The sequence below is a fragment of the Castor canadensis genome, chromosome 1, assembly GCF_047511655.1.
Source record: "Castor canadensis chromosome 1, mCasCan1.hap1v2, whole genome shotgun sequence".
NCBI lineage: Eukaryota > Metazoa > Chordata > Mammalia > Rodentia > Castoridae > Castor > Castor canadensis.
This window is the reverse complement of record NC_133386.1, coordinates 37,789,794-37,815,819: the sequence shown is the minus strand read 5'-3', so window position 1 is coordinate 37,815,819 and position 26,026 is coordinate 37,789,794. Positions and strand designations below refer to the sequence as shown.

General features: G+C 36.5%; 1 protein-coding gene across 2 annotated transcripts in view; it reads left to right on the top strand.

Moving 5' to 3' along the window:
• Nucleotides 1-26,026, top strand: part of Ncoa7 (nuclear receptor coactivator 7) — a 153,058-nt gene that overhangs the window by 67,793 nt on the left and 59,239 nt on the right. For both annotated transcript variants that reach the window (XM_074075249.1, XM_074075247.1), the window contains exons 3-5: nt 485-705; nt 17,043-17,122; nt 21,789-21,896. In XM_074075249.1, the coding sequence (XP_073931350.1) occupies nt 485-705; nt 17,043-17,122; nt 21,789-21,896 (409 nt within the window). The remainder of the gene's footprint in view (nt 1-484; nt 706-17,042; nt 17,123-21,788; nt 21,897-26,026) is intronic.

The following is a 26,026-nucleotide window of genomic DNA, read 5'->3' as shown; positions in this document are numbered from 1 at the left end:
AAAAGAATTGCTCAGACCTGAGCCAGCACACACCTTGGTAAACCTTGATGCTGAGTATGTAAGCCAATTAGAAAGGACTTGTTTTTATCCATTTGCTTGTTCATCAGACCAAAAATACCATTAAAAACCACAAGTGCTTCAAGGAAAAAAACAAACATGACATTATAGTGGGGTTACTGAATATCTTGTTTTAAAAACAAAAATTCAACATTTCATAGCTAATAGAAGAGTCTCATTTTTCCTTATTCATAGAACATTTTCCAATATTCTTTTGAGACACTGTGGATATAAAATTGAGGAAAGGCCATATGTCTCTATGTAAGAAGTATTAAGTGGTTAGAAAAGATAAAAATACCAGGAAATAGGAATATTGCAAAGGAAGTGTTTTCTGTATCATTTTCAAAGCCCAACATAAAATTAATAGGATTCCTTCTGGGAAATCATGTCGCCAATGTTTTTCCTTTTTCTTTTTTCTCATTCTTAGATTGAAAAAGAAAAAACAAGCTAAACAAAATGCAGAGACAGCCTCAGCTGTAGCCACAAGGACTCATCCTGGGAAAGAAGATTCTCATTCAGACATTTTAGAACAAGACAAGTGTAATATCACTGTGGAAGAGGAATATATTACTGATGAGAAAAAAAAGAGAAAAAATAATCAGTTAAAGGAAATCAGGCGCACAGAACTGAAGAGATACTACAGTATTGGTGAGTATTGGTTGCACTACTGGAGTATTCTCATTTAAAAGATCTCTAATAATTTTTAAGCTAGGTGTGGATGTTCATACCTGTAATCCCAGCACTCGGGAGGCTAAGGGAGGAGGATAGCGAGTTTGAGGCCAGCCTGGACTACATAGTGAGACTATTAATCAATCAATCAATATCTATAATAATTTTAAAAGACTACAATTTATAAGTGATCATGATATTAGTGTTAGTAACAGCTTATTAAGCAACTACTTCATGCCCCAAGCTGCTCTTATTATATGTATTTACATATATATACAGTATATATTTTATATACATATATATGTATAAAAAAATCTTGTGTAAAGGGATCACAGTGTGCTCCATTCAACTCTGTATTTTTAGTGTCTAGCATTGAACTGTCATATATTGTAAGATAATAAACATCTATTTAATGAATGGTCACTCTCCCTGTGGAAGAAATACTTGTTTTCTTTAATGTATGTAGGCTCATCCATAAAAGTGCTGATAGAAATACCTGCACTCTTTGGCATCAGCTAAACAATAGGAAATGGAGGAAAGATGGCCTAGCACCTGTCAACCTAAAAACAAACAAGTACTTGGGCATTTTAGTTAACAGAAAGCTTAGTGTTAGGTAGTTTCTCAGACTAGTTATCTATCTGAACCTGCCTTCGCAGCAATGGCATATCTAGCTTTACTTGTATCACCCATCTCATGCCTGCTGCTCTGTTACAAGCACTCCTGGAGTATAAATGCAAAGAAAGGGCACCAGGGGTTAGAACTTGCTGTGGCATACAGATCGCACATGCTCAAGATTGCTTGGCAAAGAGAGAAAATTGAGGCAGGGTTCCGAGAAAATGCTATACATACAGCCTGCGAAATGTGACTTTGCAGAACAGTGAGGAGACTTGTTCTGGAGGGCCCTAAATGTGGGCCCAGTTAATGTCAAAGTTTCAGATAGTCATATCTTGTTTCCATGTTTAATGTAACCTAACAAAGCTCATCAGAGATAAAGTGCCCTGTCATTGATATAGCAGTAAGTGCTCCATTGCTGACGTCACCACCACAGAGACAGATTAGGAATCTGTAGCTGGAAGCATGTGGTTTGTAGCAGTACTAAGATGATTATATAATGTATTATATAGCTAAGTTGATGCTTTTAATCTCAAGCATGTTATCAAAAACTGTAACTGACAACTTAGTAAATAGAGACTTCTGTGTGATTAATAAACTTCCTCCTAAACCTTAAAATATTGGTATTATTTCCTATTTCCAAAAAGAAGAACAGGATAAAGGATCATTGCATTTTACATCTTGTTTTACACATGATTTCTTGCTGTATTAGAATAACTTTTTAATGTATATATTCTCTTGCCTGTGTATTGTTGAATATGAAACAATACCTTTTATCTTTACCTAAGTATCTCTCACTGACGTCACAAAATCAGCTCAGTCACCGTATCTTTAAGAAAGCCTGCCCTGTCCAGGTTAGATTTCTATCTGTATAGTTTTCATGTATTTATCTGATTCCCTGTTTACAGGCTGGGGCAACATAGACTCTGTAGCATCTGCAGTAAGACAGGTGATTTTTAAATGTGCATTGAATGGAAGAATTAATGCATAGATTAATGAACACTTTTTTTTTTGTTTGTATTTTATGTCAATTCTGGAAGGATGTAAGTAACAGCATAGTTACTGGGTAAAAATTGTCATGTAATTTTTTTTAGTAGCAATAAGTAAAGAGATACCATTATAGCTTGTCATCTTTTCTCAAAAATGATAATGATAACCACTGGTTTGGAGATTTGGGACATTTCCTCAGTAAAATCCAATGCTAGGACTAAGTGTCTGGGTGGACCACTGAATTTCAGGGCTCCTTGGCCCTTTCCAGATCTGGCTGTAGCTAACCAACTCCCATCTTAGCAGGTTTGCTTGACCTCACAGGGTCTAATGGTAATCTTCTCTAGATTCCCATTCCAGGTGTGAGTCTGTACACTAGGTGGAGCATCAGAAAATTCCAGATCCAATTCACTGCGTCTTTCAGTGACTCTAGTGTGTGTTGGGGAGGCATGAAAATGGGAGAGTCTTGTTTTCTGGTAAGGATTTAGACTTTAGACTCTAATCATTGGGGAATCTGGGGAGATCTCCATTATCTGAGATGATAAAGGTAGGCTGTGCTGGTCTGAGACTGGGGCTGAGAGCACGTGTGCTGAGGAGAGATTTTGGTTCACAGAAATAGCAGTATGTGCTGATCAGTGTAGTGTGTGAGGGAGAAAAAGAACAGTAAAGAACCAACAAATTAGGAAACTCAAGGAGGAAGGAAGTCAAAGGAATTTCTATTTGTAGGTGGTTTTGAGGGGCCAAGTGGATCTAGTGGGACCTTCATTTCAGAGGAAAGGTCTCTGAATTGCTACTTACAAGTGTGAGGTGAATTTACCTAAAAGAAGTGATCCAGGCAATACAAAGTCAAAACAAAAAGTTACCAGACAAAAGAAAAATAATAAAGGTGTGTGTAAGAATACAAATAAGAGGAGTATATAACTGTATAGTTTTTTTCTCTGGGCACAAAAATTGCCAGGGAGTTTGTTTTCTTCATTTATTTACATATTATATTATTATACAGTTATTTTAAATATTAATAATTAGAAAATACAGAGAACTAAATAACATGATAGAGTAAAATCAAGAGTTTTGCAAAAAGAACATTAGACAAATATAAAGTTCCAGCTGGGTGCTGGTCACTCATATTCCAGCTGGGTGCTGGTCACTCATACTTGGAATCGTAGATACTCAGGAGGCAGAGATCAGGAGGATAGAGGTTCAAAGCCAGCCCAGGCAAGTAGTTCACAAGACCCTATCTTGAAAATGACACTAAAAAGGGCTGGTAGAGTGGTACAAGTGGTAGAGTGACTGTCTGGCAAGCTTGAGACCCTCAGTTCAAACCCTGGTACTACCAAAAAAAAAAAAAAAATATATATATATATATATATATATATATGTATTTCTATCAACAGTGCATATAAAATTATCTTCTATAAGTATCCATTATACATCTGTAACATTACCTTCCTAAACCGAAGAAGCATGTTTTGACAAAATACTGTTTTTACTTGCTGAAATGAATTTATTTTTTTCTTACTTAAACCATGGCAGTAATTCATTATCTTTTGACACTTAGAAGAACACAGAAGTTAAGATGCTGATAAAGAATATTATGAAAAGGTTGAGTCACTAGACTTGTCACATTGTAACAATGTGGTGCTGATTCTATAAATATTTTGTTTTGAGAGAGGAATAGGAAAAAGGAAGTGGGGTAATTTACTTTGAGGTGATGGCATCAGATAAATCTAGATGTACCACCTAGTATAGCACCTGGCACACAGTAAAGATCAAACAAAGCTCCTAGAACAAGTGAATTCAATCCTTCCTTACTTGCATTTGTATTTGTTAATACACAGGACTACTCTTTCAATTATCCTGTTTATGTAAACTTTTAAGAAATTGTTTGGACACATGTGAATAAATAATAATTAAAAAAAAGAAAGAAAGAAATTGTGTGGAGCCATCACCAATTTCTCATGCCTATAATCCTAGCTATTTAGGAGGCAGAGATCAGGAAGATTGTGGTTCAAAGCCAGCCCAGGCAAATAGATCATGAGACCCTATGTCGAAAAAAAAAAAAAAAACACCACAAAAAGGTCTAGTGGAGTGGCTCAAGATGTAGGCCCTGAATCCAAGCCTCAGTACTGCAAGAAAAAAAAAAAAGGAATTGTTTGGTTATAATATGTCTTAATATATTTTTTCAAAATTTGACACAGTACATTGGAGTGTTTCTAAATGTATCAGAAGATGGTTTATCTACTATAGTATCAAAATATATTAAATTGGCAAAAATTACATCACAAAGTACTTTTATATTAAAGGAATCCATTATTCCTTAATCTTCCTTAATCCCCAAATAACGTACATCTTTGCTTCTAAGAACATGGAGGTAATGGAGATAGGGATGGTAATTTTCAACTGTGGATAATATTTCAGTGCAGGGAAATTCTGCATTTGAAGCACAGTTACAAAGGTGTAAGGTTGGAAAAATTGTATAAATAAGGCTATGATATATTACTAAAATAATGTAATGTTTTAGCTGGGCACTGGTGGCTCACATCTATAATCCTAGCTACTCAGGAGGATGGCATCCTGTCCAGACAAATAGTTTGTGAGGCCTTGTCTTGAAAACACTCATCAGTACAAAGTGCTCTTTGAGTGGCTCAAGAGTCCTGAGTTCAAACTCCAGTACTGCGAAAAAGGAATTGTAATGTTTTAATATAAGAGGTTAATACCACGAATCCTGGATAGTAAAAAAAATTTTGAGAGAATTGTATTCAGGATGTCATCATGACAAACACAAAGGATTAAGAGTATAATGAAAGATTAGTTGTAGAGAATCTTAATAGTGTAAAGATGAATTTAGTCTGCATGCCTGCCTTCCTTCCTTCTTTCTTCCCTTCCTTCCTTCCTTCCTTCTTCCTTACTTCCTTTCTCCCTTCCTCCTTTCCTCCCTCCCTCCCTCTCCTCCTTCCATCTTTCCATTTTTGACAGGGTCTTGCTGTGTAGTCTTTGCTGGCCTCAAACTTATGACTTTCCTGACTTAGCATCCTTAGTGCTGGAATTAAGGTGTGAGCCACCACACCCAGCTAAATTCAGGTTTTCAGTAACTAATTTATATTGTCCTTGGCTGGTGGATTGGCTCAAGTGGTAGAGCACCTGCCTAGCAAGTGTGGGGCCCTGGGCTCAAACCCTAGTACTGCAAAAACAAAGCAAAAAACCCACCAAAAAAATTCCAAATCTGTATTGGCATTTTAATCATTTCAAATCACACCATTCCCTCTTAAATTCAAAAGAAACATAACAAAAAAATTAAAGTCTGTATTTTTACTTTGCTATTGATTTTTGTTTTTCACGAAAGTAACCAACTAGTAAGTTATTTCCCACAACGACAACCTCAACATTTCCATGCAGAGATTACTTTTTCTGGGGGTTTTTAGACCACACGTGTGAGTGTGAAGTTTCACATCTTTTGTTTCACGTAGCAAGTGAAGAAAGCCAAGGTTATGTCATTTTGATAAATTCATTCCCAAACAAATTGGTGAAGCCACAAACGTATAATGGTATTCCTCATTTTGAGGACAATAATTCTTATACATTAGATCTCAAAGAATGCAGTATTAAAACAGACTTTCATGTGAAAAGAGGATGTCAAGAACCTGTGTAATGGGCTAGAAGCATACGTAGTAGTAGAGTGCATTTTGGGCATGTGGAAAGCCCTGTGTTCAATCTTCAAAACAACAACAAAAACCCTAACTAATATTTTTCTAATCAAGCAGAATGGACTTAATGGTTTGGACAGAAAACAAATAGAAATTATTAGGATGTAAATAAGCCTGTGTTTCTTGGAACCATCAAGAAAGACTAATATTTTTGTGACATCTTGCCATGACTACCCTGGTGGTAAACAGAATAAACCTGACAATTTCCCCAGCATTCACAGGAATGGGCTGAGGATGAAAGTGATAGGATAGATATGGGAGGCATAAATGGTCTGAGAATGAAACATATTCTTGGCCAAAAAAACCCCCCAAAACAATGGAAGTAGAAGCAATAATCAAAGCTAGTGCAAGACAGGAAGAATGCATGCAAAGTGCCAAAACTCATACCTGAGTGTAAATATCTAAAGAGCTCACCATATTTAGGAAAGAATTAAGGGGAAAACTCAGCACTTAGGCAACTGTAGCAAATATTTATAGGTCATGGATAAACAGTAAGAAGAAAAAAGATCTTTTAATATTCCTACGTACAAAAGAGCAACAGAAGTTAGGCACAGAGCTCCTCCACATTGAACACAGAGCAATTAAAACCTTCAGTTGTGAGGTGAAAGTTGTTTTTCAAGCTTGAAGACCACAAGACACTCTCAGACATATGAAGTCTCTGAAAACTCTTTTGTCTGTCATAGATTTCCTGAAACAAATTTACTGAGAGGAAGAAATATTCTTATTTGAGTCATACCAAAATGTAGGCTTTAAGAGTGAAATAGCAAGTGCAGGGCCCAGAGTTCAAACCCCATTACCAAAAAAAAAAAAAAAAGAAGTCATGCAATGAAAGAACTGCTGGTGAACCCTGCAATTAATTAAGCCCAAAATTAAGACTATATAACTATTTTAAAATGTGGTTGTAAACATGAATATAAAATGCATTCCAATTCTTAAAACCTATGACCTAACACTTCCCACTTAAGTAGTAATTAATTAACTAGGTGTACAATTCTCAGATAAACTAAGTATACAGAAGTAGAAAGAGAACAAGAGGAGTGAGAATCACGACTAGGAAGAATTCAGATTTTCGTGTCCATTCTCCCATGTTGCATACTCTCCTGCTACAAGCAATTATAAATACTTTATAATCTGAAGAATCCAACTTCTTATTTCTACATTCCAGGTAGTTACCAAGTGGATGGACCCAAAGAGAAGAGAGAAGTTTCTATTTCTCCCGACTTGGAAGCCTTTCAAGTCTTTAGCCAGGTTTTGGGGTCATTCTTGAGCTTCAGTAGACTACTGCTTATTTTCTCTCCTATGTTCTGGGTTTTTTGTTTGTTTGTTTGTTTTGTTTTGTTGTCAGTATTAGGGTTTGAACTCAGGACCTCACAGGCATTCTACCACTTGAGTCACTCTGCCAGTCCTTTCCGTGTTCTGTTTTCAACATTTCTGCTATTGATGTTTCCATCTACCCTGTTTGCAAAAACTCTCCCAGTACTTAAAAATCTCAAAAAATCAACAATGTCGTAAACCCTTGTTCTATAGAAAAATTATTCCAAATGGAAAGAAGGGAATCTAGAATCTAGAGTTATATTTCCTTAGAAATTTCAGTGGTTAAGAAGTATGACTGTCTAGTAAATCACTTCAAAACAAACACTACTGAATAGACCTGTCTGTGACTGTACCAGCTCTGGTTCAAGGTAAACTTCCCTATTCTGTCAGTCTCATACTCCCATTAACACATTACATTATAATCTATTCTTCTCATTGTTGAAACAAAAAGTATGGTCACTGAACCAAACAGCTATGCTTTAATAACTTTGTTCTGCTTCTGATCTTGAGCTCAGAAATTAGTCCCATTATAACATAGTAGTCTGCATAATGCAAGCCTCATTTCCTAGTTCATGCATCATGGTGTAACATATTTCTATTGCTGGAAAACCTCACTGAGAGAAAAATGCCCACACATGTTAAGACAACAGCCTATGATCAGTGATAACTTAAACTCTGAATCAAATTAGCTTCTGGAACTGGGCAGGAAACAAGGGAAAAATACCTTAATTCTTAGTCTGTTTGGAGTACTGTAACAAAATACCATAGGGTAGCTTAGAAACAACAGAAATTTCTTACGGCTGTAGAAGCTGGAAAGCCCAAGATCAAGTCCTGAAGAACAGAATGTAAACATTGGTTCTCTCTGCATGGTGGTAAAATGCATAATTTGTATTTTCATCTTTTTTTTTAATGACTTCTATGATCTAAATTTGTGCCTCCCACTCCCAATTCATATGTTGAAATTCTTATCCCCAAGGTCAAGCGGTGTTGGGAGATGAGGCCTTTGGGTAGGTAATTAGACCCTGAAGATTGAGCCCTTATGATAGGGATTCATACCCTTATAAATGAAATTCCATTGCTCCTTCTACTGTGTGGACACAGTGGGTATGTGCCATTTGTGAACCACAAGAGAGCTCTTACCAGACTAAATTTGCCAGCACCTTGATCTTAGACTGCCTAATATCCAGAACTGGGAAATAAGTGCCTGTTGTTTATGAGCCACCAGTGTAGAATGTGTGTGTGTGTGTGTGTGTGTGTGTGTGTGTGTGTATTATATATATATATCAGCACAAATGGACTAAGACAGTGACTTTATCTAATTTTGGTTTATGTGAAATTGGCTTTTTGTATTTACCATATTTTCTTCTAAAGCTTAAATTGTCAAGTCTTTTATCTATTTATAATGAGAAGTAGGATATTTTGAAAAGAGCTTCTGGAAGATAGGAAAGAGAATAGGAAGGGGAAGAGAAGCACCATCAGGCATGAGGAAAAGAAGGAACCTCTTTTGGATGAATGTCCCTGGGCTAGCTGCCTTATTTCATTATTTAATTTATGACTCACCATGACCTACTATAGGAGGTAGGGAACCTGTTTTACAAATCCAAAAACTAAGAAGCTAAGGAATTCCTAAATCCCTGGTCCACATGGAGCAGGGATTTTTGCTCAGTGCTCTTTGGCACCAAAGCCTGAGTGAAGCCTCAGACATTATTCCCTTTCCCCAGAATCAACTTTGGAAGGAAACTGTGGCAAATGTTAAATAAAATCTTAGTGTCTTCTCCTAAAACATTATTGTTTCTTACTATAAAAGGAAAAAAAAGTACGTATAAATGGAGCTTCCTTTTTCCCTTGAACTGTGATTTGAATGATGATAGTTTGAAACTTAACTACTTAAGGGAATTAACTGCTCTTCCTTCTACTTTTGGGATTACTACCAGATCCAGTCATCTGTGTAGTTGCATTCAGAAGCCCCACTGGTTTTATGACTAATGCAAGTCAAATGCTGAAGAAACAAATAAAATCACCTGTATCCTCATTTACTCACAGAATTAGTTGACAGTCATTTGGATTAGGTCATTCTTGCCACAAGCATAGGAGGACATGCTCCGTGAATGGGCCACTAGGTTTTGCTAAGGTACTCTACTATAAGACAGACAACTTCCCTGCCCTTGAGGCATTTGCATTCTATATTTTAGCTCAGTATGACTCATTTTAGTTAAATATTATTACTATTAAATAATATAAAGTGTTATTAACTAATAATGGTAAAATATTGCTTGTGACATGACCAATGGAAGAGAAGTAACGTGTACTGCATGGTATCTCCATGCACATCAGAGGGAAGAATACAGAGTTCATTCTTCTTTGACGTGCTTTTTTTTCTTTTCTTTTTTAATTGGGACGTCCATGATTTAGGTTTTCCAGAAATGACTCTTAAGATACTAAATAACAGCATTAAACATTTTAATTGTGCTTTTTATAGTCAGGCTAATAATTTGAGACATGTACATCCCAAGAATATCTGTTTCTTTAAGTGACTATAAGTCCTATATTTTCTTCAAAGACATTTATGACTTTAGATTTTATTAAACCTTTTTTTTTCCTATGAAAGAGACAATCTCACTGAGTTGCGTAGGTTGGCCCCAAACTCCTGAACTGAATTGATTGTCTTGCCTCAGCCTCCTGAGTAGTTGGAGCTACAGGTTCATGCCACTGCACCTGGCTTCATTACTAAAGCTTGGATCCATCTCCTTGGACTTGAGAGCGATCTAAATTTTTCTCCAAATCTTAGCCACTGTTCATCTAACCTTATTGAATGATATTTCTTAAGGTTCCTTAAGCCCTTGTTTCTCTCATTATAGATTGCTTTTCCTGAATTGTATTGTCTAAACCAGAGTAACTTTTTGGGAGTCCAGTACCAAATTTACATGATGGTTAAGGGGGAAACTTGGATTCTCATTTCTGTTTGTATTTGTGTTTCCCACTAACATGAAGTTGTATGATATTTGTGGGGAAAGCTAGACTTTTCTCACTGGTTTATAATGGTACTTTTATTTTACATTAATTTCCATCTTTTAGTTATGTTGCTGTAATGTTTTAATTGATACAGCTTTATATATTGGAGTGTTCTTATCATTTCTGTCTTAAACAGAATTTTGAGTAGTCTTATGTATTTATTTTAGATAAACCTGGTTATAAATTTGTCTAGTGTTCCTTCTCCAAAGCATTTTTTGGGGTTTTTAAAAAATTTAAATAGCATTTAATTTAAATATTAATTTGAAGAGAAAATGGAATATTTATCAAAGCAAGACTTCCCATATGGGAGCATTGTATGCCTCTCCCTTTAGTAAAGACTTTTCATTTTCATTAAAGATATCTCACAGTTATCTTGTTATATTTATTCCCAGATATTTTATTGTTGAATACCACTATGCCTGGGACTTTCCCAACTACATTTCTCTAACAGATATAAAAGACTATTCTAGCTGGCTACTTTGCTGAACAATTTTATGATTTTATGAATTTTTGATATTTTATGATAATGTTAGTTCTTAGGTAAACTATTAATTCACCTGCTAAGAATCAAATTTTCATTTCTTTTATTTAGTATGAAATAAGGAGGCTCTTTTTTTTTTTTTTTTTTGTAATACTGGGAATTAAATCCAGAGCCTCACACGTGGAATCCCAGAGCCTCCACTACTTGAGCTATGCTCCCAGTCCTTTTGTTTTATTTTGTTTTTTTGAGATATGGTCTTGCTAATTTTTCCTTTGCTGGCCTCAAACTCATGATCCTTCTTCCTCCATCATATTACTACTGTGTCACTGTTGCATTTCTGGAATTTGCTATTGACTTATGTTGGCTGTATTAGTAGTAGTAATAGCACTTGCACTTACTCTGTGCCATGCTTTGACATTTGTGCCGTCTTCATCTTCCAGTTTTCTCAATATTATGAGATAATTCTTTATTTTTCATGTAAAGAAGCTGATACACAAATATTTCAAGCAGATTACTTAACGCCACATGACTTAAAACTGTGTCGGCCACTAGTTGAACCAAGCCCTTTGATCCCTAAGCCAAATTATAATCAGAAGATGTTTGGTGACAAAAAGAAATGGTGTGTGGCTGGTGGCATTGCTCACGTGGTAGAACATCTGCCTGCTTAGCAAGTGCAAGGCCCTGAATTCAAACCCAAGTACTGTCAAAAAAAAAAAAAACCAAAAAACAAAACAAAATCAAAGCAAACAAACACAGGACAACAACAAAAAAGGGAGATGGTGCATAACTTGATTTCCTGGTTAATGTCCTCGAACCAGAATTGCTAAATGCGTCAGTTTCCAGTATGGGGACATGCCTGTCATTGGAAACAGCGTCTTGGGTTAAAAAACCAGGGTATCTCTTTCCCAGAGAGACCTAGAGACACAGACAGTGTTTGTCTCTCTGATTCTGTCATCCCTCTGTAGAAAAGGTGTTAAGGTAACTGTGCTGTAAGACTTCTGAACTTCATTCAGACAGTCTTATAATAGAGGAAGGAAAGAGAATTGATTGTTCAAGAAGAGCAAGGAAAGAAGGGGACCCAACCACTAAGTGTGGAATTGGTCCTGATATAATTGGAAAACCTGATAGTTTTCAAAAGTTCTGTGTATTTGTTCAGATCATTAATAGTAACAGGAACAAAAAAGGTCTCACACTGTCTTTTCTGTCTGTCCACTATGCATATAGAAATTGTGGAATCAAGATCCAGGGAATTCACAGTGTCTTTTTCATTTTTTTTTTTCCGTGGTACTTGGGTTTGAACTCAGGGCTTCATGCTTACTAGGCAGGCTCTACTGCTTGAGCCACTCCATCAGCCCTCTTTCATTAGTTTTCAAGTAAAATAGTGAATAATGTTCACTGATTTCAACCAGTCCTAGTAGTTTATGACAGCAGCTATATACTCAGTTTTGAAGGATGTTAGTATTGATTCATTCATTCATGATTTTTTTTTTCAGAGCCAGAATCTCTATCCACTACTACATGCCATAACCCTCCCCTGTCTTTTTCTCTAGCATATACAGTGGTTCCATAGGACATCACTACTTGAATCTTCAAAAATCCCATCTTTCAATCTTGACATCTTTTCTTGTCTTTTCCCATAACTCTTTTCTCCATCTGTAATAGGCAGAATAATGCCCTCACCCCCCAAAATGTCCATGTCCTAATAACCCAAACTTCTATTAGGTTACATGGCAAAGGTAAATTAAAGCCATAGATGCAATTAAAGGAACCAATCAGCTAACCTTAAGATCTGCCTAGATTATCATGGTGACTCTAGGGTCATCACAAGGATCCTTAAAAGTTAAAGAGGCAGAAAAGAGAGACCTAGACAAATAGCACTGTAAGAATTACTTAGTGTTGCTGGTTTTGCAGATGGAAGAAAGGACCTTGATCCAAAAAGAAAAAATTTTATACCCACTTTGAAGAGTTAGAAAACACAAGGAAGCCAAACCTATCCTTCCCCAGGGCTTCCAGAAGGAAAGCAGCAAGACCATGTCAGACTTCTAACTTATGGAACTATTACAGAGTGTGTTTATTTCTATTTTTGGAGACATCAGAGTTTGAACTCAGGACCTCTCACTAGCTAGGCAGGCACTTGAGCCATGCCCTACCTCTTTATGCTTTAGCCATTTTTCAAGACAGGGTCTTGCACAGTTTTTTGCCCTGGCAGCCTGGGCCACAACCTATTTGTGCCTCCAACTTAGCTAGAATGACAGGTGCACACCACCACTCCTAGCTTATCGGTTGACGTGGGATTTGGTTTTTGGTAACTTTTGCCTGGGCTGGCCTTGAACTGCAATCCTCCTGATCTCTGTCTTGCAAGTAGCTGGAATTATAGGCATGAGCTACAACACATGGCTAGTTCTAATTTTTTAACCAGTAAACTTTTGGTAATTTACTGCAGCAGCAATAGAAAACTAATTCATCATTCTCCTAAATCCTCAAGTACATCATTGCCTCCCCACACGTGTACTGGTATAGTTCCAGCCGTCCTGTTTTGGGCATCACATATTCTACAGGTGACCATTTCAGCACTGTATGCATATCCTCTTTATGTGTCTGTCACCTGGTGTTTAGATTCCACTCCTGGATGAACCCTTATTGCTGCGTTCCTTCTCAGTGTTCATATGATTCAAGCCGTATCCTTGCCATAGTTAACTCTTCCAAATTTCACTACTTTTTCTCCCCTAATCCTGTCTTCAACCCATTGCCTTTTAGCAGATGACCTTACCTACTCTACTAATAGTGTTGACATCTTCCCTTGTGAGCTTCCTCCACTTTCAGGAGCTCTCTGTGACCTTCAGTTATCTGCTTCCAGGTTTCCATTGTTTGGTCTCTGTGCAGTATTTGACAGTGTCAAGACCTCTTGCCTTAACTTTTTCCATTACCAATGTGATATTACATTCATTTTTCCTTCTCTCCAATTGCTTTTCTTACATCAATCACCCTTCTTTTCACTCCCCAAATCTAAGCCCTTGTTAGGTTCTGTCCTCAAACCTTAGACCTCCTCTCATAACTTACTCTCTTGGCAGTCATAACCTCACCCAAGACTCTGCATATCACCTACTACAAAGGATTCCTCCCTGACTGGCCCCCAGAACCTGGAAAGAGAAGTCTTCTTTGAGTAAACTTGTATCTATCATCTTCTCAGACGCCGGAGCCAAGAGCCTTGTGTTCTGGCTGCTCCTGGCTCTCTTATGGGTGGGAAGGAAGGTGTCAGGCCTTGTGGATAGGGCATCAAAGACCACCTGACTTGTACTGAAGCATAGCAAAGTGGTCCTTTCCTGTGACCATTCATGCCTCTTCCTAGTTCTCTCCATGGCCATAAACATCTCCAGGTCTTTGTGGACTATGTGCTGCACAACTTTTCTTGGTATGATGTATATTTTATCCAACGAGACATATTTGGTCATCTTTACAGTTCACTGCAATAAAAGTTTAGGAAGCAATAACCCTTATGTTACTGTGATATCAAGGCAATTAAATCTGATCCTTAGAATTTGCAGTTTTACTTTTTGTTCTTCATAGCCACCTGAAAAACAGAGTTTGAGGCTTTGATAGGTGCCTGTTGAGTTGCTCAGTGTGATGTTATTTCAGTGGAAAGTGTTGCCCACAATCAAGTGCATCAGGTTCGTTGATGTGTATTGGGCAGCTCATTCAGCCTTATAGCCTGTGTATCATATTGCAGCTCAATACATTCAAAGATGAGTACATTGTGGTTGTAACTCAAGGATCTCAAAATCTTGTACTCAGGGGGAAGGCTGGGTTTTTTTGTTTGTTTGTTTTTCCCTTTTAGTAATATTACATGCTTAACATTTTTCTAGCCTACCTACCTGTACCAATAGAAGGTAATTGGTTAATTTTTGTAGCAATTTATCTGTATATGTTAAGTTTATCCTGAATGGTTCAATCAGCACATAGTTTTCTTTGTAGCTGGGCAATAAGTAAGTACTCACAAGTTGGCAGCTTGTAATAGTGCTCCCTAGGGGGACCAAGAAAGCTACATGTAGCTTATAGAAAGGGATGGACCAGAAGCTGCTATGGATAGAAAGAAGGAATCACAGCTTCCTAGAATAGGAACCACCTACAAAACAGGATAGCAGTGGTCTCTCCAGAAAACAGGAGGACCTAAGATGACAGTCATTTATGTGCAACAAAGAAAGTGTACATAATATGTTAAAAGGAATGACCAACATTTAGCCTAACTAATGTTAGCCTGGAGGATTCATCGTCCATGTAAACCAGAAAAAGTAAACAATTTCATTTTTATCTGATTCTTAAAAGGAAGCTTGTTAATATTTCATTGCTTACCTACTAAGAACCAGGTGACCCAGTTTTTCATTTATTATAAGATAAAATATTGTGATGGGTTTTTTATAAGCTGTGTAGAATCTTCTTATCAGGAAAGCTAGAAATCATAATCAGTCCAAATTCCTAACGTAATTTAGATGTGGCCACATGAAGGTATGGAGGTCATTTTTTAGTCTAGATGAAATTTCAGGGTGTCTTTGGTTCTGTATATGGATCTGATTTGAGCATATAAATGATGAGATCAGGACTCATAACAGCTTCTTCATTTGTCCTTGTGATTTTAATTTTTAATTAATACAAAGGAAATTCTTTAAAAATAGGCAAATCATATATGAATTAACTTTTCCCATTTCTGTGTTACCTGCCAGTTCTCACCCAGTACCCCTATATTTGTTACGCAGATGAAATGGTATCGAAGATCATTTCTTTGTGTGTGCATATGTGTTTGTAGAACCTCAGATGTAGAGGGCTAAGTTAATCTCACTGCTTAGACCATGGTATGTACTCTCTGGTCATTTCCCACTCCAATCTCTCTCCCCATTCAATAGTATTCTGTCGTGTTCAGTGTGATAGACGTTTATTTCTATGTGCCCTTGAAAATTTTTGTGCTTATTTGTGTCTACCTGTTTTAGATATACATTCATGCTATTGTTTTGTGCATACAATTGTTTCTTTTGGTGTAAACTTGTTTCTGTGTCTATATCCGGCTTGTTGTATCTAATTACTGCCTGGAATCCCAGAGTATGGCTACCACATTTTAGTTACCTCCAACTCCCCATTGTCACAGAGAACTTGGTGATGAACATCCTCCAGCAGGTCATTGGGGTACATATAAAATGTATAAAGGATATGTGTCTGTGAGGTAAAGTGAGGTAAATTGCTCACAATGTAAAAGCCATATATGTTTCATTTTCTCAAATGATTGAGTCAGTTTACATTCCTAGTAACAATTCACATGTCTACCAACATTAGAATATCCAGCTCTCTGATTTTGCCAGACTAATAAGAGTAAAATGATACTTAGTTTTTGTTTAATAAACTGATGGTACTAGGGTTTGAACTCAGGGCCTCAAGCTTGCAAGGCAGGTGCTCTACCACTTGTGCTACTCTGCCAACTCAAAATTTAGTTTTGACTTGATTTTTCTCCTCACATATAGGTTGGAACATTTTTTCTTAATTCAATTTTATATTCGTCAATTTTTATCCATTCCAATGTCTTTATGGTTTTTGATATCTGGATTAATATCATGAAATATATTAACTGTATAATTAAATTAAGTCATATGCAGCTGCCAGTAGCTTACCGTTTTTGACACATAAAGACAGCAAAAACTGTGCTCAAACTTAATATGATGTTGTCTATTCAGGTTTTTCCAAGTTTCTATATTGCGAATATTTCAATAAGTCTATGCTTGACCTTTCTTCTTTTGGATTTGTCCTTACAAATTCTTAAGAGAAGGATTACTGAATCAGAGAATGGACATCTTATGCTACCAAATCACTTTCAATAAAGCTAACCTAATTTACACTATGTATCATCTGTATAGTGATTATAATGGCTTTGCTGCAACTTCACTATCATTATACATTACCATTTAAACTAATCATTTTAATAACTGTAAAGCATTACCTTAGAGTTTTGTTTGTATTATTTAATTATAGTTAGTATTAATCATTTATTCTGGTGATCATTGATGAATAGCATGCTTTATGAGTGTGAACTCTTTGTGACCTTAGTCCAGTTTTCTATTAGTGTCTGTTTTGTTAGTTTGAAAGTGGATTCTCCTATAATGCAGATTTACTCTCTTCAATTCCTGAAAATGAAATTATTCACTTATGTACAATTTATTCTTCAGATGACAATCAAAACAAAACACATGATAAAAAAGAGAAGAAGATGGTGGTTCAGAAGCCGCATGGTACCATGGAATACACTGTAAGTATAAACAGGGTGATATGATGTTCATTAATACTTCATGTATAAATGTAATGTTTCTCCCTGATCTATCTTCTCCCTTAGCTGCTTTCTTTCTGTGTACCCCTTATATAATATAGTTTCTCAAGACTTGTTCTAGGTTGCTTCTTTTCCCTCCCTATTTGTAAACTGATGACTTGAGAGGATCAATATGAGGTGACCCTGCCCCTCTCACCCCATTGGTCACCAGTATAGTGGCTTATCTGGCTGGCTACGCAGGTATCTTCTTCCCTTACTGCTCCATGTGCATCCCACCTGAAGCTAAGTTGAAGAAGATGACCTTTCTCAAGAGAGAAGTACCATTTTTCAGTCAAGGGTATGCTAGTAGCTGTGCTTCTCTGCTAGAACTTCCAAACAAACTGACGGCGACGGCTTGAATTACTTCTACAATGACAATGATTACTGATTTTAGGTCTCCACCTCAGACATTTTCTCTGAGAGCCAAAGTTGCCTGCTCAGCATATTCACTTTGTTTTCTATGCTTGATTCTTTTTTCAAGAAGCAATGGCTTGGGGGTGAATTCAACTATGATATATTGCAAGAACTTTTGTAAATGTTATAATATAACCCCAGTACAACAATAATGTGACTTAAAAAAAAAAACCCAATCACATAGCAACTATAGGCACAGCATGCTGTTTGGTTTGCCTGATAAACTAAGAAAATTTAAATTGTTCTCAAATATACCACTCAAAAACAACCAGAGCCAATGTTATGAATTTCCAGTCTTTCTTATATGTACATGTGTATTTTTTTTTTCAAAAGTGGTATTTGCTGTATATAGTTTTACTTAACACTAATAAGAAATTTTCTGTATCATTAAACATTTTTTGAAAACATGAAAAAAAAAGAAGCAATAACTCCATCATCCAAATGTCTATACAATCCAAACCCATATACTTGATATTTTCTTCCCTTATTCTCCATGTTCATTCCTACTTCCTGTGACCATTCAGCAACTCTAGGCCAGATCCCATCTTTTTATTGTCCCATAAAATCACATTAATTTACATAATTTATGTCATTTTGACATTATTCATTAGTGTGATTGTTATTTTAATGTTTATTTCATGCCTTAATTCTTGTATCTATAGAGAGAGACTACATCCCTTTTTGTATTGTATTCTTGGCAACTTGCAGATTGTGGGCCTCCAGATTGCTGACTCAGTAGATGGATAATGCTGTGCATGTGTGTCCATTGCAACAACTGCACACTGGGTATTGCATACTCAATTGTCTCACTGCACCATGAGCTCCTGGAAGTTAGGAGCCATATCTTATTATATCTGTTTTCTATTTAATTATATATATTTGTATTTTATTATATTATTATTATATCTAGACTTGGTGTGAAGTGAATACTCAGTTATTGGTGTAGGAGTAGCACTGCCGAGAATTCTCTGACTTCTAAGAAGAAATTAATTGCTGTTGCCATTGCCTGATGTGTTTTCCTGATATATACTTTTACTCACTACTTACATGCCATGCTAGGCCCTGAGCCCTCTCTGGTATTTGTTTTGGAATGGCAAATCTGCAAACCTTCAGAGAGTTACATTGAAGAAGCCCTGACACAAGCATTTCGTGATCAGTGTTCTGTGGACATCTGTCAGCATCTGGGATAATAAACCCAGTCATTTTCAGAAAAGATTTCAGTGATTCTATCTTATATTACTTAAATATTTTGTTGATCTTAATAATACCAAGCACAGTACCTTACCTCAAAATAGGCACTCAGAAAGTGTTTTAGAGGCTGGGTGAGGTGGCTCAAGCCTGTAACCATAGCTTTATGGGAAGCAGAGATCAGAAGGGGCACAGTTCAAGGCCATTGATGTGAAAAAAGTCTGTGAGACCCCATCTCAACAAATGGCTGGCCACAGTGGTGAATGTCTGTCATCCCATTATGCCAGTTATGGAAGAAGCACAATTAGGAGGATCACAGGTCAGACCAGCCCAGGCATAAAAAGCAAGACCATATCTCAAAAATAACCAACATGAAAAGGGCTGGTGGAATGGCTCAAGTGGTAGAGCATCTACTTAGCAAGTGCAAGGCCCTGAGTTCAACTCTCAGTACCACCAAAAAAAAGTGTTAGATTAAAATACATTTTAACTTTAAAAGCTAGAAAGAAGAAAGTATTCAATTAAATTATTTATCATTGATAGTAATATTAATTCTAAAGCTATAATCCTTCAGACCTGTCTGTATCTAGCAGTATTAATTCACAAGCACCTCTAAAAATTGGGAAGTATTGTTTATTAGTGTTTCTTCACATTGTATATGCTAAACAGTGAAGTGAGAGTAAAGTCAACCCACAAACTAACAAATATAAAGAAGTGATCAAAGTAGTAATGCACAGTTGGAAACTGTGCAAGTTATTTTTGTACTTGTCATTGGAAATAAAAGAAGACTCTTCTAATTTCATGCTAGTACTTACTAGCTTGCTTGTATTAATCCTGATCAATGAATGTTCAGGCCTTCTGGTTTAGTTCCAAGCATTCCTGTTAGGGTCTTTGCAACCTGTTTTTTTTTGGGGGGAGAGAGTGGGACTGGGATTTGAATTCAGGACTTTGTGCTTACAAAGCAGGTGCTCTGCTGCTTTAGTTGCACGTCCATTTTTGCTCTGGTTGTTTTGGAGGTGGGGTCTTAAACTATCTGCCTGGGCTGGTCTTGAACCTCAATCTTCCTAATTTCAGTCTCCCACATAACTAGGATGTAGGCATGAGCCACTGTTGCCCAGCCTTGCAACCTAATTTTATAGGTACATCTTATCTTTATGTGATAATTCCAGATAGTTCAAAAAGCTTTTGTCTGTCCCTCAACCTTCTATACTCAGGACATTTTTACAAGCTTTGCTCATAAAAATATGAAACAAATTTATTGCTCACTTAACATGAAGTAAGTACTGTAAGGCAGATGTTACAATCGTCTCTGTTTTATAGATGGAGAGATAGACATAGAGAAGTTAAACAAATGGCCCAAAGTCACTCAGCCAGTAAACTCAAATCCAGCAAGTTGGCTGTATAGTTTGGATTCTCAGTCTTTAGTTTTTTTACTGAGTCTAAACCTTGAAAATCTCTTTGTTTGAATGTATTACATAAATTCAGTATTGGGAAAAATGTTTTGCTTTTTTTGAGACAAGGTCTTACTAGGTATCTCAGGCTGATCTTGAACTCACAGTCCTCCTACCTCAGCATGGCCCCACCACCCAAGTGCTAGAATTATAGGTATGTGCCACCAATCCTGGTTACAAAAAAATACTTGTTTGTTCTTAGTAGAGATGATTGTGCTCAGGATTGAAGTAGGAACATATGTTGTTTGCATGCATGTATATATATGTACACACACATATATATATGTATATATATATGTATATATGTATGTGTATATCTATATCTATCTATCCTAACATGATGAAAAGATTTGACACTGTTTCAGTATAATCTGTAACTGTTACCTTCAATTATCTGAGACAGTTCATCTAGTTGGTGGGTCATAACTATGAGGACAGTGGAGGTTTTAATTCTACTTCTACATCTCTACCTTCTCATCAGTCCTCATCCTCCTCAAATCTCCACACAGTTAAGGACAGTTCTGCTGGGGCAGTTCTGTTCACAGGGCCAGCTTCCAGGTTCGACCAAGGGCCATAGATGGGAACTTCTCATGACATTCTTCAGAATGACTTCCTACAACTCCATCCCATGACTGGACAAGGAGTCTGTCTGGGAGATTAACATGACTTCAGGCAGCCAACTTCTTTCTGAGTGGAGCTTTTTTTATTATAAAGTTTATTTTCTCGCTGCCTTATATTCCTGTCCCTCTTCTGTTATAGTAGGAACTAAAAGTATACATCTAGAACATGTCTCAAGTTTTATGATTTGGCTGACCATGACAAATTGTTATCTTAATGACTGTGAATAATTCCTGGTAGCTAATCTGAATTTTGTTCAGAGTTCCTTGCCTTCTACAATATTCATTTGTCAATTGCTGTGCTGAGCACTGGGGAAATTAGCTGTTAACAGGCCACTGTCCAGACTTGATAATGCAGTGAAGAGACAAGCAAATGGACAGAAAATTACAAAAGAGACCATAGCCCTCTTCCCTTATGGGGGGTAAGGTACTCTGTGCATATATTTTTCTTTTCTTCTCATATTTTTTTCTTAGACTGTATGGACCTCTACTCTGCAGCTAAGTTGTTCCAAAGGAAAAATTAGAAGTCTATTAGTGAACAGTAAAATTTGAAGATGAGAGAACACAGAAATGAATTGCATTTAAGACTGCTTTTATAGGGTTTTATTAAGAATAGAGAACATATTCACTCTTTCTTGGTATAACTATTACTTTTTTATTCACTTATATCATGAGTAGATTAATGTTGTCTGTCAAAAGGAATTTTTTTTGCTTTATATACAAATCTTTTTTTTTTATTGTTGTGCTGGGTGGGGGTGCACTGTGGCATTTACAGAAGTTCTTACAATGTATCAAATATATCATACTTGAATTTACCCCCTCTACCATTCTCCTTTTTCACCCCCTTTCCCCATTCCTGGAACAGTTTCAACAGGTATCATTTTCCATTTACATACATGTATACACAGTATTTACTGAATCTTGTCCTTTTGATTATTTTAGGCTGGAAGCCAGGACACCCTAAACTCCATAGCACTGAAGTTTAACATCACTCCCAATAAATTAGTGGAACTGAATAAACTTTTCACACATACTATCGTTCCAGGCCAGGTAATTACTTTTTTGGTTGAATATCACTTTAGAAATTTTGCATTTATCTTTTGTTGCTATATTTAATGCTTTATTATTAGTATCACAGGATTATCATCAATGATATTGTGCATTGTTTTAATCTTTCATCTTTTACATCCAAGAATTCTGAAAACATTCTTATGAATTGTTGAGATTAATACTTTGCAAATGATTGACACAATTTATTATCACTGTCATTAATTTATGTAGTAGGTGTTTCCTGGGGTATCAACAGAAGGTCTAAAATGACTTATTTTCCTGTAGAATGTAATACAGACATCCTTAGAATGTTTGGTTGAGAGCTGCAGGTTTCAACTAGTCCATTCTTCTGAGGTACATTATGACCATCATTTTATTTTAAATTAGGAAAAAAATTGTCGTTTTTGTCTCAGTTTTAATACCAAAACAAGAATGATCAAGCTAGCCAATGACAAAGACATTTATAAGAACCATCAAAAACAAAACAAAACAAAACCAATTTGTTTAGGTATTTAGTATCATATTTGTTAACTGAATGAAACTGACAAACGTATAATCTTACCGATTTAGGTTAATCCCATAAATTTTTAGTACATTCTATGTGATAGGATATTCTGGTATTTTAACTCTAAAATTCATTCATCCAATAAATTTAAATGACTTAGTCATTGGAAGCACTTAGCTGAAGTTAAGTGTCCAGTCTCATCCACAGAAGTGCTTGGCTGCCTTGTGTACGTTTGGGTTCCATTGTTGGTTTACTTGAGCATCTTCTTGCCTCTACATTACAGTGGCATGACATGTGATTCTTTCAAGTTAGATAATGTTAGTTTAAGCACAGTTTCATTCAGGCAGTGATGATACGTTCTTTGCATTTCTTTCAAGGATCGTATGTGAAGCCAGCAGGGCCACAAAATGACCAGTTAATGTTTATGGTATTTATGTTCTTGTGAAAAAGAGACATTAGTAGACTTCCAATAATTACACTGAACATTTTCAGAAATTAATAAATTTTCATCCTTAGAAAACATACAAGTGTAATCTCTTCGATTACAAGTGTAATCGTTAGGCTTATTTTATAATTTTGGGTATGGCTTGCCCATAACAGAGAGCCAAAGCTAAAGATTTCAGTCTCTAGAACTTAGCAAAGTACTTCAGGGTGATTCCTAATACTGTGTTCGTAAAATAGTTTATTGGTGCTAAACTATGGTCCAATAGCCAATAGAAGTCAAGGACCGTTTAAATATGTCTGCTGTATTGGTAAGAATACCAGAAATGGAAACTCTAAAACATTGTGTCCATTTGGCCCTCTGTTCACAATTTTTAAACATTTTTTTATTATTCATATGTGCATACAATGCTTGGGTCATTTCTCCCCCCTGCCCCCACCCCCTCCCTTACCACCCACCCCTCCCTCTTTCTTCCCCCCACCCCCTCACTACCTGGCAGAAACTATTTTGCCCTTATCTCTAATTTTGTTGAAGAGAGAGTATAAGCAATAATAGGAAGGAATAAGGGTTTTTTCTAGTTGAGATAAGGATAGCTATACAGGGAGTTGACTCACATTAATTTCCTGTGATGTGTGTTACCTTCTAGGTTAATTTGACCTGGGCAATTCACTTCCTTTTTTGGATCTTAGCTTCCTCATTTCTGAAATTAGGGGTTGGGGCACAGACTATCTCTGATATCCTTTCTAGTCCCTATTGTGGTGTCTAGCCACAATAAAGAACTAAACAAAGCTAAGAATTTCTAGAATTAAGCAGTTATATGACATTAGTTGTCTCAAACTCATATCAACTTGTAATTTTTTCTGGCAAAGTTGAAGAATTAAGAGGAGTGAAATAGATAGAGGACGTTTAAGACCTTAATGCTGTAGATAGCCTTTTGCTTTCAAGGATTTGTAAATACTCCGTTTTGATGCCTTGAAGGTATAGGTATCTCACCTCAGTAGATTTGATTAATCAGAACCAGTTTAGTTTGCTCTGGTTCCAAAAAATTTGAGACTCATCCTCTGTGGAGATTGATTTGATGATCTCCTTGAGGTAGGAAAGAGCTGGTCTGGCTGGATCCTTTGTGAGTGATGTTTTCAGAAGTTACCTGGAAACTGATTGAACTAAAATCCTACTTGAGGCTTTTTGTTGCTTTAGAAGACACAAAACAAGATCAAACAACTAAGACATAAAATCTTTTTCAGAAGTTTCTAGTTTGACTGTTTTGATACCGAGTCAATTTGAGGTCATGTATAAAGAATGTACTTTTGTAAGTAGTTTATCTTGAGCACACTCAGAGCTACCTTGGGGATATGTACTTTAACATGTTTTTAAATTCATGAGAGAGCTTGGCTACACATGCTTAATTTTTTTTTTAATACCTTTATGGTAAGAACTTTAGGACCTCAAATCCTCATCTGCCATAGGATTATTCTGTGGAGACAACAGGAAAATCCTCACCACTACCCACTTCCACATTGAGGAAGCAGGTGGTGTGGTTTGAGATTTCCAGCTTGCAGATGCCACTTCTGTCTCTAGGGTAGCTAATTGTTTGCTTGAGCATTTAGATGCATTAGCCAATAGAGTATCAATCTGTGCTGCCCGATACTTTTTAAGAGTTCTAGTGCAAAAAAAATAGAGAACTGCTTGGGAAAAATACCAACTATTTATTCCTCTAATTTTGCTATGTTAGATAAATAAGAGAGCTGTATAATACGACCGTATTATTTAGTCTTTTGTGAACAGCTTTCACAGAACTCTAAACTTTGGCATTTGTCATTGACTCATATTGAAGATATTATAAAGAACAGTCCTCCAAAACTGGTTGTTGTATTTACTGTTAGTGTATCTTCCAGGATAAATAGTTCAGTCTAGGATACTCATTTTGTGAGACTCTGTGGGAGAGTACTTGTTTCTGAGAAACTGGTTTGTTTTTAGTTTATGCAAATTGAATTCTGCCAGCTACTGATGGCTATCTCTTTGCATATGGAATCTCCCAGCTGTTTGGGTTCTTTGTTTTGTTTTGTTTTGAGACTGGGTCTCACTAACTAATCCTCAGATTTGAGATTCTCCTGCCTTAGTCTCCCAAATGCTGGGATTACAGATGTGTACCACCACGCTTGTATCGCCTACCTCTCAATGGGTGCTAGTAATTTTAAAGCACATACTTCAGCAGTAAACAGTCCTCATCTTACATCCCCTTGACTTTGATTTTTTCCACCTTTATCTTTTCTTTTCTTTATTTATTTTTAGTGGTATGGGCCTACCTTTATCTTTGAGTGTTTTCATTGCCTCAGTTTTTTTCTGGATTAAACTGAGATTTAAGTAAATAAGTTAAAATAGAAATATGACTGGAAGCATATTTTATACAACTTTTTGAGACATTTTTATTTTTATATAGCCCAGATACAAATGGAAAAGAAAGGATTATTATATTTATGTTACTTATATAGTTCATAACATAAAGATCTTACTAATTTGGTGCTTAAGGTCTGCTTGAAGGTAGTAACACTGGATTTGTTCCATTTCTATCTGACACAGGTATCATATTTACAGTCATGCCATATTTTTCTGTGCTCTATTCACTTGGGTTCATCTATAACCCAAAAATACAAAATTTGAAATGCTCCAAAGTCTGAAGCAGTTTGAGTGCATTTGAAGCATTTTGGGAGGGCTGGCCTACCTAGTAAGCATAAGGCCCTGAGTTCAACACCCTCCCCCCGCCACACACAGAACACATCTCTGAAGCATTTTGGATTTTGGATTTTCAGGTTAGTGGTGCTAAATGGGTAAAGTCTATGCAGATATTCCAAAATCTGAAAAGTTCTGAGCCTGAAATATTTGTGGCCCCAAGCATTTCAGGTAAGGGCTACTCAACATGTATTAGTTCCATTCCATGAAAGGCTCTTCCCTTCCTCTTATCCAGTTCCTATTTGTTGAAAGCTTTACTCGAACCTGTCCAGAATACTCACTCACCTTTCTCTCCCCTGTTTTGCTCTCCTGCGGTGTCTACAGTTGTACTCATACCTTCTGCACTGAACACATCCATATTCCTGATTAGTCTTAAGACTTCAAGTTGCTTAACAGTTCCTTGGAAACCAGCCAGGTCTTCATGCACTGAGCACAGGTGATGTGCCCGGGGTG